General features: G+C 38.1%; 1 protein-coding gene across 2 annotated transcripts in view; it reads left to right on the top strand.

Annotated features, from left to right (window-relative positions):
- Positions 1 to 15,409, top strand: part of Strn (striatin) — a 76,527-nt gene that overhangs the window by 46,053 nt on the left and 15,065 nt on the right. Inside the window, exons 6-10 of one of the 2 annotated variants that reach the window (XM_034513962.2) lie at positions 13 to 148; positions 5,535 to 5,670; positions 9,958 to 10,068; positions 12,246 to 12,332; positions 12,790 to 12,933. In XM_034513962.2, the coding sequence (XP_034369853.1) occupies positions 13 to 148; positions 5,535 to 5,670; positions 9,958 to 10,068; positions 12,246 to 12,332; positions 12,790 to 12,933 (614 nt within the window). The remainder of the gene's footprint in view (positions 1 to 12; positions 149 to 5,534; positions 5,671 to 9,957; positions 10,069 to 12,245; positions 12,333 to 12,789; positions 12,934 to 15,409) is intronic. The other variant, XM_034513963.2, reaches the window with a different exon arrangement.

Here is a 15,409-nt window from a genome sequence, read left to right as displayed (position 1 = left end):
ATTTTAAACCAGAAAATCCGAATTAACGGATTCTGCCTCTGTGCTGGACAATTTCAAATTCCTTGAAAATGCAGCTGCAGATTTCAGTGATGAAGACGAGGACGAGGACGTTGATGGGAGAGAGAAAAGTGTCATTGATACTTCCACAGTGAGTTGGAGAACTCATTTCAATGCTTTTACGTTCCATAATGCATGTGTTAGAAGTCTGTGCCCATAACATCTTGAACTCTTAGAACCCTTTCATAAATTTGGGAAAGTAGAATTTTTTTTTTTTTTTTTACTGATTTTAATCTTGGTCATTTTTTAAGTATAGTATTCTCTCCACAGTATGTTTAGACTTTGTCAATTCATTAGAGAAGGCAGCTCTCCATGGACCTTCAGAGCATGCTGAACACTGTATGTTCTAACAGTGTCCTGGTATTGTCTGTGATGACAGTAGAACTGGCAGACACAGGATGGTGCCTGATGGTAGCTGCTAACAGCAGCTCTGCGATGGTTTTTGTATCTCTAGGGAGAGCTGCAGTCCACGCTCTGCAGTTTCAGACCTCTTCTGTCACTTTCTTCAGTTGTTTAGAAGTCAGAACTGTTTAGTCAGCTTTCAAGTGTACTGACTTTCCCATACATTCCTTGCAATAACAAGTGTCTCTGAGTTAATGTTTCTTCTTTCTCTAGTCTTTCTCTCCTCTTTCTTTTTCCTTCATTTCGTTTTCTCCTTTTCCTGCTTTCTTTTTTTCCTTTTTGAAGAAAGAGATGAAGACATGCTTTACCTAGATTCAGCAAAGTGTGTGCATTTTGTCTTTAAGAATAGGAAGAAGGAATGCTAAAATGTGAAGCAGAAGGATCCAGTGTCAAAAGCCATAGTTAAGGCTTATGCCTGCATCATGTTCTTTTTTTATTTTTTACAGTGGTGGGGTTGAGGTAAAGTCTCACCATGTAGCTCTGTCTATCCTGGAACTCACTATGTAAACCAGGGTGAATCAAAGAGATCTGCCTGCCTCTGCCTCCTGAGTGCTGGGATTAAAGTTGCCTGGCTTTAATTCTTTTTCTTAATATGTCTGACCTAGTTTTATTAGTTTGTAAAATGAAGATTATAATAAGTACCTCGTTTAATCCCCAGAAGACTTTATGATAAATAAGAGACTGTATATGAAAATATTTAACTATGATGTGGTTTTCTTCCCCCTTCCCTTTTCCTCTTGCTTCAGCCCCGCTCCTCTGGGCCCTGCTCGCTCTGGGCCCCACTCACTCATAATAGGGTATCAGATCTCATTATGGATGGTTGTGAGCCACCATGTTGTTGCTGGGATGACCTCTGGAAGAGCAGTCAGTGCTTTTAACTGCTGAGCCATCGCTCCAGCTCTGTAATGTGCTTTCTTAGTATAACTTCTGTTTTTGATGCTTCCTACTCTCTGGGCTTAATCAGACTCTTATTTCTGCCACATTATTGTTTGTATATGCTACTAATCATCCACACTGCTGATCTTAGCCCTGTCAGAGATAGTTTTGAATATCAAGTAGTCACCCAAATTCTTTTTAGCAACACAAGTTATAATAGCATGTGCTGACCTAAATGTCTGATCCTCTACTTTGTCCTAATCATCCAGAGTTGTATAGTTCTTTACAGACTTTTGTGTGACAGTTGCTTTGAGATACCATTTTCCTGACAGAATACCTTATTCGTAGCCTAGTGGCAAATAACTCTTGTAAGTTCTTTGTTGGTAATTATATTAGTTTAAATATTTTAAAATTTATAAATTGATTATTAAAACTATGTTAAATGATCAGATTGGAAAATTTTAACAATCTAACCATTTGGTTTCTTAGTGTTTAACCATTTAATTTCTTTTTATGTAATTAAATTCATAGTATTGATAGCATTCCAGTTGATAGCACAGATCACAGGATATTGTGGATATGCATGAAGGTCCATCCAATAGAAACGGACTCGCTTATTATCCACATTTAAATACTGGGTTCAGAAAACTTTTCTCCATCTTTACCATATGCTAGGTATTGAATCCAAGGTCTTTTGTTTAATAGGCAAATGCAATATCCCAGCCAGAGAAGAAAAATGTATTTAAATGACTGGATATTTTTCTTCACAATTTTATTAAGTTTTACATTGTCTTACGTTAATTTTCACACACAGATGTAGCCTGATAGATACATGTTAAGTGTCTACACTGGTAAGAATGACTTATAAAATATATTACAATCTACACAGAGAAAATAGTTGAAATCTGTCCTGTTAAAATGCTCATAGAGCAAATAAGTTTTAAAAAACAGTGTCTTAAGGCTAGACCTTTAATCCCAGCACTTGGGAGATGGAGGCAAGAGGATGCCTGTGGGATTGAGGCCATCCTGGTTTACACAATGAGCTCTCTAGGACATCCAAGACTACACAGAGAGACTTTGTCTCAAAAAAAAGTTTTATTATTATTTTTTTAATAGAAGAGTTAATAGAGCTAAACTGAGAGAATATGGCTACTGTTGGTTGCATTTAGGCTGTTATATGTGTGGTTTCTCCACAGCCACACCCTGTCCTTTCTTTCTCCTGATCTCAAGGTTTACTTGCTCCTTGTGTTGCTGTCTAGAGCAGTGGTTCTCAACCTGTGGGTCGTGACCCCTTTGGGAAAGAATGACCCTTTCCCAGAGGTCACACACATCAGATATCCTGCATATCAAACAATCATATCACAATTTGTAACTGTAGCAAAACTACAGTTATAAAGTAGCAACGAGATCTTTTTTATGGTTGATGGTCAGCCCGGCCTGAGTTGCTGTATTACCAGGTCCCAGCGTTAGGGTGGTTGTGGTCTAGAGCATCTCCGTCTCTGTTCATCCTCTTCCCTCACTGTTGCCATTGCCGGATCATCCTCATCACCTCACAGTAGTGGTCTGAAATTACAGATGCATGAAATGTTATCTTCTGTGTAAAAGATGATTTCTGCAGAAGCATTTGCCTTATTCAAGAGGAAAAATGGAATTAAGAACTGTTGGGTGTGGTTTTTAATAACATAAAGAATTCTAAGCCCTTTTGAACTATCTTTTTTTTTTTTTTTTTTTTTTTTTTTTTTGGTAATTTCTAATATTGTTCTTTTTTCTAGCCTGCTTGAAACTCCCTAGCCTATAACTCATATTTATTTTTAAAATCCTTAAAAATGTTAGAATATATCCCTTTCCTCCCTCCAGCCCTTCCTAGCTACCCACCTTCAAAACCCTCCCATGTCCTCTCTACACTCTTTAGTTGATGGCCTCCTTTTAAAAATGATTATTGTTACATGCATGTATGTTTGTTATGTGTGTGTATAACAAATACATATAAACACGATTTGCTGAATCTGTTTTTGTTGTGTATGTATGGTTTCAAGGCTGACTACTCTACACTGAGCAGCCAGTACGGGGCTCACCTCCCCCAGCAGTGACTAGTTGCTGTAGTTCTTTATCTAGGAGTGAAACTCTGCAAAATTTCTCCTTTCATGTTAACATGTTTTTTGGCATTGCTCTATTGTTCTGGTCTTGTTTGCAGCTATTTCTAGGACAGACTGTTCCACGTACTTTACCGTGGGCTTCCTCCTTGCATATAGTTCCCTACAATCTCCACCCCTACTGCCATGTTCCTTGAGCAGAGATGCAAGAACTGTGATGCAGGTGCATCAGTTGAGGCTGGGCTCCCCTCCATCTGTTGATCTCTGTTATGTCTGATTGTAGTTTTCTGTGGTGATCTTCATTTGCCTTTCTTTTCTCCTTAGTTTCTTAAATAGAAACTCTCCTGTCTGAGGAAGGAAAGTATTACTGTTATAGATTTTATCCCTTCCTACTTACTGATGACATTTTTCTTTTGCAACCATAGCTTTTTTTTTTTTTTTTTTTTTTTTTTTTTTTCCTAAGCGTAAGAAAACACATAACTGTGATGATGGCATGGACCTGGTGGCGGGTTCGTTGGTTACCTAGAGATGTGTTTGCCCTCGGAATTGCTTTTGTTATTTAATACCTAAAGCCCCAAATACTCTGAGACATTTAATTTGAGGTTCTAGGTACTATTTCTGGCTTTTCCCTGACCTTTTTGTCTGGCAGTGAGGACAAAGACTTTCCATCTTGATGGCTAGTGGTAGCCCCTCTGATATCAGCTGGATTCCTAACTTAGGAGTAGGTGGTACTTTACCTGTGGAACTGAGGACAGGTCAGCCTGTGGATGCTTGCCTGCTTGTCTGTGTACCATGTATGTACCTAGGGTCCATGGAGGCCAGAAGAGGGCGCTAGACCCCCTGCATCTGGAGGTACAGACAGTTGTGAGTTGTGATGTGGGGGCTGGGGAATGAACTCAGGTCCTCTGGAACAACAGCCTAAGCTCTTTACCACTGAGCCACCTCTCCAGCCCAGTGCCAATCTTCAGAGACATTGTTTTATACCTGAGTTTTGTTGCTCAGTCAAAACTAGAACAAATTATCAGGAAATGGCTTGTGAGTAATTAGAGAAACAAAACCATTTGTTATGGGCTCTCTGTTCAGAACCTGCCATGGTTGTCTATGGGTTTGCTAGATGGTAAGCTAAGAAGTACTGTAAGCATAACAGTGTGTCTTGTTTTAGGGTAATACTCTCCATAAACAGAATTAGAGCGTCATTAAATATCAATTTTCCCTGTGTAGTTTTTGTATGCATAGCGAAAACTAACAGAGCATAGGCATGTTGGACTCAGTATTCACTATCCAGTTTACCTTTTAAAATTACTGGATTTGTGGTTCCAGAGGTATTTTTAAATATATAAAAGTGAGTCATAACAATTATTGTATTAACCCTGAGTTATCTCACTCTACAATATCAATATTTTAGGGAGGGAAAGTGAATCTAAGAGCTATTGACCTGGTGCATGTCTCTCATCCCAGCATTCTGGAGTCAGGAACAGCTCAGTGTCAAGACTAGCAAGGGCTACATAGTAAGACAGGAAATAAAGTAAAATTGTTAGAGAAATAGAGGAAGGTGGAAATAATATAGGAGCCCTACAGTGTCTTTTGATTCATTTCTCATTTCTGAGTTTGTAGTTGTCGCTGGCTCTGCGAGGGTGTCACATAGGTGTTTGGAGGTATCATGGCGCTACTCTGGGAACAAAACATTTCACTCTTTATAGAACATGTTCTGTTTAAATTAGATCAGAGTCTGCAGGCTGTACATATACACTGCATCTAAGGAATGTAAAATTTAATTGTTCTCATAACAAGAGTGTAACTTGTCTGTAATTTAAGTACAAATCTTACTTATCCAGCGATATGTAGATTTCTTTTAGTTTAAGTAATCTATGCTATCTTTGAACAAAGTTTAAATTACTGCTTTAAGATGTATACTGCTTATTTTTAAGAACACAATGTATCTGGCTGAGTTAGTTGTTGCAGTTCTTTAGTACAGCCAGGAGGTACCTTCTGAAAAAAACGGTTTCTTCCCTTACTCAATTATAAAGGATCCAGTCTCTTTATTTAAATTAAATGTATAATACTTGTTTTTATTTTAGTTTTTATGTTTTCCCTCCCCCTCATCAGATTGTTAGGAAAAAAGCACTGCCTGATACCAGTGAAGATCGAGACACAAAAGAAGCTCTGAAGGAGTTTGACTTCCTCGTCACATCAGAGGAAGGAGACAATGAGTCTAGAAGTGCAGGCGATGGAACGGACTGGGGTAAGGGAGCACACTGGGTCCAGTCAGAGGTCTGAATAAGTCTTGGGACTTAATGTTCCACCAGGAGGGCAGTGTCTGGGAAACATTTGGCTCTGAAATGTTACACATTGTTGAAGCTTGTCCACTCTTTCCTTCTGTTTGGGTTGTGTGAGTGCCTGTAAGGAAGCTTGTGTAGCTGCTAACTCCTCCTCTGATGTGTACGGGATGTATATACAGAACAAAATTGAATTAAAACATGGGCTGCTTTGTTTTCTGCTTAGACACGCAGAACCTGCTGACTTAAACTTTGGGAAAGTTTAAGCATGAGGATGTAGTGGAGAACTTAGGTTTTGTGTATCTTATATCTTCTAAGTAAGTCACGTTATGTTAGAGAACTGTGGTTTCTGCGCTCCCTGGGATCTGACATGTTATACAGGCATAGTTGGGGGCTGTAAGCAGCTAAAACTGTTAACAAGCATTGTAACCAACATTTGAGGCAACTGTGACAGATTATTCTAGTACTTAAGGAGTTGTGATGAATCCTTCAAAGGTGATCAGTTCTGTTGGGTATGTGCACATGTATATAAAAGAAAGAAAGAAAAGGGACAAGCATTTGCTCAATTATTTATTGAGAGAATGCAATGCTGTTGGTTACTATAATATTTCTTTTAAGTGTACCTCTGTAAAGCTTCTTTTTAGTGTTCTTAAAAGATGAGCCAATGATTTCATGTTTGAAATACTCAGTATTTTGTTCATAAAGATGAATGACACAAATATTATTTTATAGATTTATGCAAATATTGCTTTAAATGACACAGATATTTTATAGAATTGTAGACTGCTGTTTAGGTGTGGATATACCACATTATGAACTTTTCACTGGCTTTTGTTCAGGTAGCTACTTGAAAGATTGATGTAGTAGATTCGAGAGCTGGAACCAAGACTGTATATAGTTTACAACACGGGACTAATTATACCCAGCAAAGTCTTATTTTATACTTGTAGCTACAGACATTGGAACTAATAATTTACATCCTACTTAAAAATACATTTATTCTCTGAAAAAAGAAATGAATGAATTCTAAAGTTAAAAGGAAAAACCAAGGTGCTTTTTCCTTCTTGATTTATACTAAAGTTTTTCTTTCTTTACACTTATTGATCATTATAGTGACTGGAAATGCTCTTTGGGTAAGCTCAGCAAACAGGTTGCCTCATACTTTTTAAATACAAACCATATAGGTTTTTTTTTTTTTTTAACTTTTTTATGTCTGAAACTCTATACAATGAACATCTTATGATCACTTCACAGAATAAACATGTTTATCTTATACTGTACGTACCCCAGTAGCGCTGGTCTGCAAGAGGCAGGTGATCTGACCGATTCTTTCTATTCAGGGTGAACTTCCACCCATGACCTACTCAAACCCTACTATAATGTTGGAGGTATTTGTGGATGCTCAGTGACTTTTACTTTTGGGGTGTGAGACAAGTCACTAGTCACTGTTTTTTATTTGTATTGAAACCTCCCATGAGAGAAGGGCACCATAGTGCATCTGAACTCTACTGTCTTTACAGCCTCTGGACTCAGGGAAAATGCTTTCCAATGCTGACCAGCAAGGGCTTTGCCCAGCAGTAAATACTAATATTCTAATGTAGTAATAATTTATTAGATTTTTTGTTTATTTCATTAAATCCCAGATTTTCTATGTATATAGTTACCTTTCAGACCTTACCTTCATGGACACAGTCTGGGACAGTTGCTGTTGCCTGCCCCACTCCTTTTTTAAAGCAAAATCTAGAACTATTTTAGACAACTACAATAAGAAACACATTAGGTATCTGAAGAGCTTTTTTTCCCCAAGATACCAAAATTTGAAAACCAAAAGTGTTATAGGTCTCTTTTCTGCCTTTTTCTTCTGAGCTTATTTCTCAAGTTATTTAGTTGTTTTAAATAACAATTTCCCAAGTCCAGTTGTTGGGCTAGTATATTGCACTGTGCCATAGTGAGCTCTTTTGCTGAGAGGTTCCATGTCACTGAAGAGAAGACTGTCTTTCATTGCTAGTCTTGTTGCCGGCATAGTCAGTGTTGGCTTTTCTGCAACGACAGCTAGATTCAGCCTGTCTCTTGTAACTTTGTTCCCTCTAACTAAAGAGCCACAGCCCAGTGTAACTTGACGTACACCAGCGTATGTACATTGGAGTTCAGTCTGTCATGAAATAGATGGTGATCCTGTACTAGATTTGTTAATGAATGTGAGTGCATAGAAGCTCTTGATTGATAGGAGATCTGTTTGCCAGGAGCTTGGCCTTGAATTTTATTTAGATTTTTGTCTTTAGGTTTATTTTATTTTACTTTATCAATATGAATGTCTTCCCTGTGTGTATGTCTGTGTGCCATGTGCATGGCTGGTGCCTGAGGAGGTGAGCGGAGGGTGTCAGGCCCCAGGGACTGGAGCTATGGCTCGTTATGATCTACCCACGTGGTGCTTACAGGTAAACTCAGGTCCTCCGCAAGAGCAGTAAGTGTTATTAACCCCACTGAGCCATCACTCCAGCCCCTGATCTTCTTTTATTTATTTTTTTAAAAGAATTTTATAACTGCCAGACATGATGGTGCACAACTTTAATCCTAGAGCTTGGGAGGCGGAAACAGGTGGATTTCTATGAGTTCGAGGCCAGACTACTAGATAGTGAGTTCTAGGAGAGCTAAGGCTACATAGTAAGACCCTGTCTCAAAATAAACTTTTTAAAAATTTATAATTAAAATTTAAAGCACAAAACTCTTAAGTTCAGAGAACTAGATCGTAAATCTTGTGAGAGAAAGAGATTGGCTGATGGTTGGTTGGTTGGTTGTACTTAGGTCAAAAGCCTAGTGAGCTTGGGGCAGGTGAATTGATATTGTCTGTGACTTACCATTGCTGCTGCTGGTACCAGTGTTTTGAGACTGTAATTACAAGTGTTTAAGGCTACCAGGATGGCTTAGCAGGTAAAGAAGGAGAGAACCTACTCCAGCAAGTTGTGTCATCTGACCACATGTCTGTCTCTGAATAAATAAAATTAAAAATATTTTTTAAAAGACTTGGTAAAAATTACTTACTCCTGGAAGAATGCACTATTCCTACTACTGATAGATGTTATATCAGAGATCTAACAGACACTTTTTGAAGTTGGAGTAAATTTAACTTGCTTTGAAAATAGATTTCTGTTTATTCTGATTTTTTTCTCAGGTAATTCCAGCATTAATTCAACAAATAGATTGATCAAGTACTCTCCATGTCCTGCGTCTTGTAGATGACAATTCCTGCTCCTGTGGGGACCTAGCACTGCTCATAAAATGAGCACCACATGCCCAGAGCATACACCTCCTTTTTTTTTTTTTTTCCTTTTGATAATTTTTTTTTAAAAAGATCTTTTTAAATAATAAAATATAGTAATGTAAAACAGAAACTAACACATCTGAATTGGATATGACAAATAAACAGAAGGAAAAGAACCCAAAGAGAAGGCAGAATACTCACAGACCTCTTTTGCACATTCAGGAATCCCATACAAACACTAAACTGGAAGCCATAGTATATCTTTGAAGGACATGATACAGACCCATGCAGGCTCTGTTCTGTGCTTGCTGCCAAAGTCTCTGGGAGTTCATGTGGGCTTTGAAATCATGTTGAGTTAGAGGACTTTGGTTTCTTGGTGTCCTCCATCTCCTCTGGCTTTTAACTCATTCTGCCTCCTCTTGTGGGTTCTCTGAGCCCTAAGGGGAGGGATTTAATGGAGGCATCACTTTTAGGGCTGAGTGGCCCAAGGTCTCTCACTCTCTTTAAATTGTCTGGTTGTGGGTCTTTGTTTTGTTTCTGTCTGCTGCAGAAGGAAGCTTCTCTGATGATGACTGAACAAGGCACTGACTGATCTGCCTGGCTGGAGTGACACGTCTTAGAACTCAGAAAGACCATTTAAGATGATTTTGTATTATAATAATCTTCTATCACTGTATATGTATGATATGAAATGCATTGGCAGTGATGTATCATGTTTGGAGTTAATGAAATATCTAGGTTATTTTTTCTGTCCTTTTCAATGGAAATGTTTTGTTAATTAGGAAATTGAATTGGTCTTTGTTAGGTGTTACATTTGTATATATATACAAATATATATATATATGTGTGTGTGTGTGTGTATACATATATATAAAAATAAAAGAATGGCTTGCTTTGGTGAATGATATGAAGAAAATCATTATGTCTTTCAGACATTGCCTTAGCGTTTGATATTTTGTTGAAGAAAGACTGTTTGTTTCACTCTGTTTAGAAAAGGAAGATCAGTGTCTGATGCCTGAAGCCTGGAATGTGGACCAGGGAGTGATTACCAAACTGAAGGAGCAGTACAAAAAGGAGAGGAAGGGGAAGAAGGGGGTGAAGAGTAAGTGGAAACATTGTATCTATAAACGTAACCGCTGCATGTCTCCATCGCCCACATTTGTTGTCAGTGTTTTCCTAAGACTACTTACTGTTTCATTTCTGCTCCTGAGCCCTTTCCTGCTCACCATCTCTCGGGGGTTGAAATTCAGTGACAGCTGTTTGACTATGAACTTAAAAATCACATATTAATATGGGATTTTAACAAACATGTAAAGATTTGGGAGAATGTTGACCCGTGCATTTGAACAGTGATGAGTTGGCTTTTGGAGAGCTGTCTGCTTACTCACAAAGATGTTTATTTCTGGTGGCAATTTATAAATCTTATTTAATTCAGTTTGCTAGCAGTCCACCAAAGTGATTGCTTATACTTTCAGATCTTGAGACAAAGAAGTTAATTTCTACCCCTGAATAGTCTTGTGTGTTCACAACACGCAGTTCATTTGCTCTCGTCTGTATATGCTATACAGGGCACACAGTCAAACATATCATTTAAAAGAGTCTGTTTTCTAATGTAAATGTTTTGGCTAGTTTAATTTATAGCACTATTACCAAGTACCTTTTTCCTTGTTTCAGTAAAATGTATGCCACATCAGAAACAGAAGCCAAAATGAAATTTTAGCCCTGTGGATCATATAACTCATTATGCAAATGAAAAGTTTGTCAGTAGATCTAGTATGTATATAAGGAAATGCAAATCTTGTCAAAACCTTGATGAAAATAATATTAAACAGTTCTTAGGGACTGGGGGTGTAGTTCAGATGGTAACGTGTTTCCCTAGCATGCATGCACAAAGCCCGGGGCTCATCCCTGGAGCTGCACAAAGTGGGTGTGGTGGCTCATGTTTGTAATCCCTGAACGCTGGAGAGAGAGGCTGGAGGACCAGATGGTCAGGGTCGTAGTTAGCTATATGAGGAATTAGAGACCGTCCCAGGATATATGAGACTTTGTCTCAGAAAAAGAAAAAAACCATCTTTTTGGGAGAATAAGATTAAATCACCTTCTGTGCTTCTACTCATTGACATGGTAAATAATGAGTTTTCCTTTTCATGGCAATAGGGATTTTGTCCTTTGAGATGTGAAACTAGTACAAAATGAGATTAAAATCTAAACTTAGTGTGACATGTACTTACAAATTGCAAAAGACTGGAAGGATATGCTATATTCCCTCCTTGCTTTTTAATTATGGTAAAATATCAAGAGCAGTCATTCCTGCAGACCTTGTGTTACAATCTGGTAGTTATTTTCAAGACATTTCAATATTAAAATCTTAAAATTTGTAAATTCTGAATTCCATGAAGTCCATGTCCATTAGTGATGATAGCACAGGTTTAGGAATCACTGCATGATAGGATTGTTTACCTCAGAGTAGATCAAATCAGAGTGAGAAAGGTAACATTAGAGCAAGGCTGCTTCATTCCTTATTCAAATACGCTAAACTTAAGAAATATATTGCAACATGCATTGCAGTGGCTTTTTATAATTAAGTCTGAGCCAGCTAAACTAAAATGTTGAGGAAAACTTGTGTATTATAATTAGAAATATTTATATTTCTTTGGGTATAAAATGAGTATCTTGGACTGTAAAGATCTTTTAATTGAAAAGGTAGCCAAGACGACTGTGACTCATTTACTCGCACATTGTAGTTCAAATTTAGCCCTTAAGATCTAAAACTGCACCATTTGACTGGAACAGTATTCCTATTCATAGAAGCAATTGGAGTCCCTGCACTGGGCATTATGATGCATATTTAAATATTTAGCATGTGGGCTTTTTAAGTGAAGCAGCATCTGTCTCTGGGGAGACCGTGAGCACCTTACACTGAGGAGTGTAGACAAAGCTTGTCTGTCACTCTCACTTGTTCCTGGGTAACACAGTAGTGTGAGGACAAGTGTAGATCTGCAATGAGGGAAACATTTGAATTGGTGCACAAAACACTGATTTATAAGCAACCAAAGTACACTTTTTAATTGAGCTCTCACCCATTGTAAGCTTTTTGATGTTTTTAATTGGTCTAGTGTAAATATATCCAGTCAAATTGTGTACTCCAGTCATACTATCTTAAATTTTTCTAGGTATTAGTTAAAATTGCTTAGAAATAGTTGTATTCTTTGCTGGTATAGGAAATACCATAACGGACTATGGGTAAGATTTTCCCATTCTTAATTAAACTTGTAACAGGAAAAACTACCGAAGATCTGTTTCAGCCTCTATCCTATATAAAACAGTCAAAACAGGGATGTGGGAGAATGAAGACTCAAAGCCCAGGTAAGTGATCAGCAGGCACGAGACTTCACTCTGGGTTCTATAGCCTCAGGACGCAGGCAGTGAATGTAACTTAATTTAAACAAGCAGGGGTGTTACTGTTCAACTGAGTTCACATTTGGTTCACGATGTTGATTGTCTGTCTTCGTTTAGACCACTAGTCATTGGCTTCATTGTGGATAAGTATGACTTTAATGATACACACTGGACATGACGTTCTTTCTCATGTAGTGATGCTTGACTTAATTTACAAAATATATATTTAAATATAATTCTTTTCCAGCAATAATAAACTCTTAAAATTTGAAAAGTTCAAAAATAACTACTCTTATTGATCACTCTAGTAGGATATTTTAAAGGTAAATGTTGGCAGGTGTGAAAAGGTTTATTGTGCAGTTTTTATGAAATGAGTGATTCTGTTTTCTCTTTTCCTCCTCTGCCCTCCCCCCGTTTTGGCTAGGGCCCAACAGGTCAAAACTACAAGATATGCTTGCTAATTTGAGAGACGTTGATGAACTTCCCTCCTTGCAGCCATCTGTTGGCTCGCCTTCCAGACCCAGCAGCTCCAGGCTTCCTGAACAGGAGATCAGTAGGGCAGATGAAGGTGAGCACACGTTTGGGCCTAGGGCAGAGCTGAGCCCTCAGAGAGTACAGTCTGCACACATCCACCTTCTTACAGCAGTAGGGGCTGACTTTAGCATCTGTCTGTGATTTGGAGGGAAGGGTGTAAATTTAAGAACCAACTTTAGTTTCTGGTTTTGAATATTCCCTAGCTCCACTGGCAACTCATGTTAACGGGTCTACTCCATGCTAACATTGAGGAAATTGAGTCAAAAAGTTGGTGCTAAGTGTTCACTTTGAAAGTCAGCATAAACACATTTTTAAAAATACAGTGACACTGGACATGATGACACATGCTTTAATCTTAGCACTCAGGGGCAGAGAAAACTAGTTCTCTGTGAGTTTGAGGCCAGCCTGCTCTACATAGCAAGTCCAGACCAGCCAAAGGCTGCGTAGTGAGACCTTGTCTCAAAGTAACAATAACAAAGTGGAGGAAAGCCACCTGTTGTCATTTTCTGCTTCCCGTGTTTCCTTGGTCCCTTTCAAAAGTTTTTATCCGATGGCATATACCTTTTAAAAACATAGTTACAGACATCATGTAGAGTAGTTCTGTTCTGTTTTATGTTTAGTACAAAATCATATTGATGATGTTCAAGTTCAGCCTTAATGCTGTATATTATACTTTAGATTTGAAATAAAATTCTTTCTTTAAAATATTTTGATTGTTTCTAGTTTTTTCACAGTGCAGTTCTATGGTATACAAATGCAAAAAATTTAGGGTTGGAAATGTATGTCACTTGGTGATCTGACGTTTGCCTCTGTGTGAGGCAAATGTTCATCCCCAGCATTGGGGTAAAGGACTGAGTGGAGAAGAAATGTGGACAGATGTGAGAGAGGTGGGGTGGAGGAAAGGAAGGACTGTTCACTTTTCATCTGTTACTAAAAATTCTTCACCCAGCATTCAGGAAAAGCTTTCATAGTCTCTGTGTAGTATTTGAAGCCCTGTTAGTTTTCTAAAAGCTAATTAAGACGGCAATGTTTAGTTATCCAAAAGCACTGTAACCTGTTTCTTCACTTCTGAGGACTCAGAGAACAAGGTGCCCATCCACGTAGAGATGTGATGTTCTTAGTGCTTTCTCTCCTGACCACTGGCTAGACCTTCCTAGAGCATTAGCTACTACTGACCTGTGCTGTGCTCGGTTCCAGAACTGTTTGCAGGACAAGGCCATTTTTATTTCACATATAAAAATCTTAGAAATGAAAAATAGGGCAAACAAAAGACACCTGCTCAATCCCTAGTCTCCTAGGTGCACATGAGTTGTTATTTGAAATTCTGGCCTGAAAATTACATTTGGGCAGTTCTCACGCTGCAGACAGCTAGGGTTATTTGACCTCTTCAGAGGATATGCAGTGTTCTAGGGAAAGCTTATTTTTTATTGGTGCTACTCTTGTGTACATGTGGCTTGACAGTGGCTTAATTTGTATTCTGTTTTATTCTGATAGTGATTTTCTTTTTTCTGATGTATTTTGAGTTTTGTTACTAGTTCTTGTCACTGTTTATCCTTGGCTGGCCTGAGTTCATTACGCAGACCAGATTGGCCTTGAGGTTCATCTCCCTGGGTCTTCAGAGTGCTGGGGTAAAGTTGTGCACACCCAGATGCCACTACTGGTTTTAAAGCATGTGACCATTATTTAATGTGCTCAACAAGTACCTGTTAGTAAACAGCTGCAGCACTGCAGACAGCTTTCAGATCTACTGTGCACTCAACTCAGTCAACTCGATTCTTTTTCTTTTTTTTCCTTTTTTTTTTTAAGGATAATATCTTTTCAGCAAATTCTTTGAAGTGTTAAATTTGTCTGAAATGTTTCTAGTCAATGGAGTATCTTTCTCTGGAAAGGCAAGCCCGGGTGCCTGTTGGAATAGTTTTCTTTCATCAGATCTTAGTTCAGTGTTTAGCTTTTTACTGGTTCTTTAGTGGTACTTGTTGAAAGGCTGGATGCTGTGTTCAGAGGTACCAAGAAAGTTATTCACATTGATTACACAGTGAAGTTCCTTCTTGAAGCACAGTTGACAGCTATTAGAGTTCTGAAATGGACTTTAAAACATCTTTAAGGGAAATAAAACATGCGTACAAATGGGGACAGCTCATTGAATCATCCCAAATCAGAAGTAGCCACAGTAGTTCCTGCAGTTCCTCTCAGAACAAAGAACAGCATTACTAAGGTAGTAATGCTCTACATTACTGATGTAGCGCCCTCTGTGGCCCTTTACCCACCGGTCACTTGTCTCACTTCAAGAGGTAATTCTGACTTCTAACAGTATTAATTTTTCTTATTAATTAATTTTTTATTAATTTTTCTTAGATAGGCACATTGCATAGTTTTGACTTTGAAATGTCTACAGTATTCCAGGGTATACAATTGATTGGTTTTATTTTTAGTGAGATCAACAGTGTTGAACGTACAGCAAGAACCACTTGTTAATATAATTAGTAATTGGTAGACGTTGTTTGAGTACT

This window comes from Arvicanthis niloticus, chromosome 11 (assembly GCF_011762505.2).
Source record: "Arvicanthis niloticus isolate mArvNil1 chromosome 11, mArvNil1.pat.X, whole genome shotgun sequence".
Classification (NCBI taxonomy): Eukaryota; Metazoa; Chordata; class Mammalia; order Rodentia; family Muridae; genus Arvicanthis; species Arvicanthis niloticus.
Note: the sequence above shows the minus strand (reverse complement) of the source record. Positions and strands in the feature narration are given on the sequence as shown.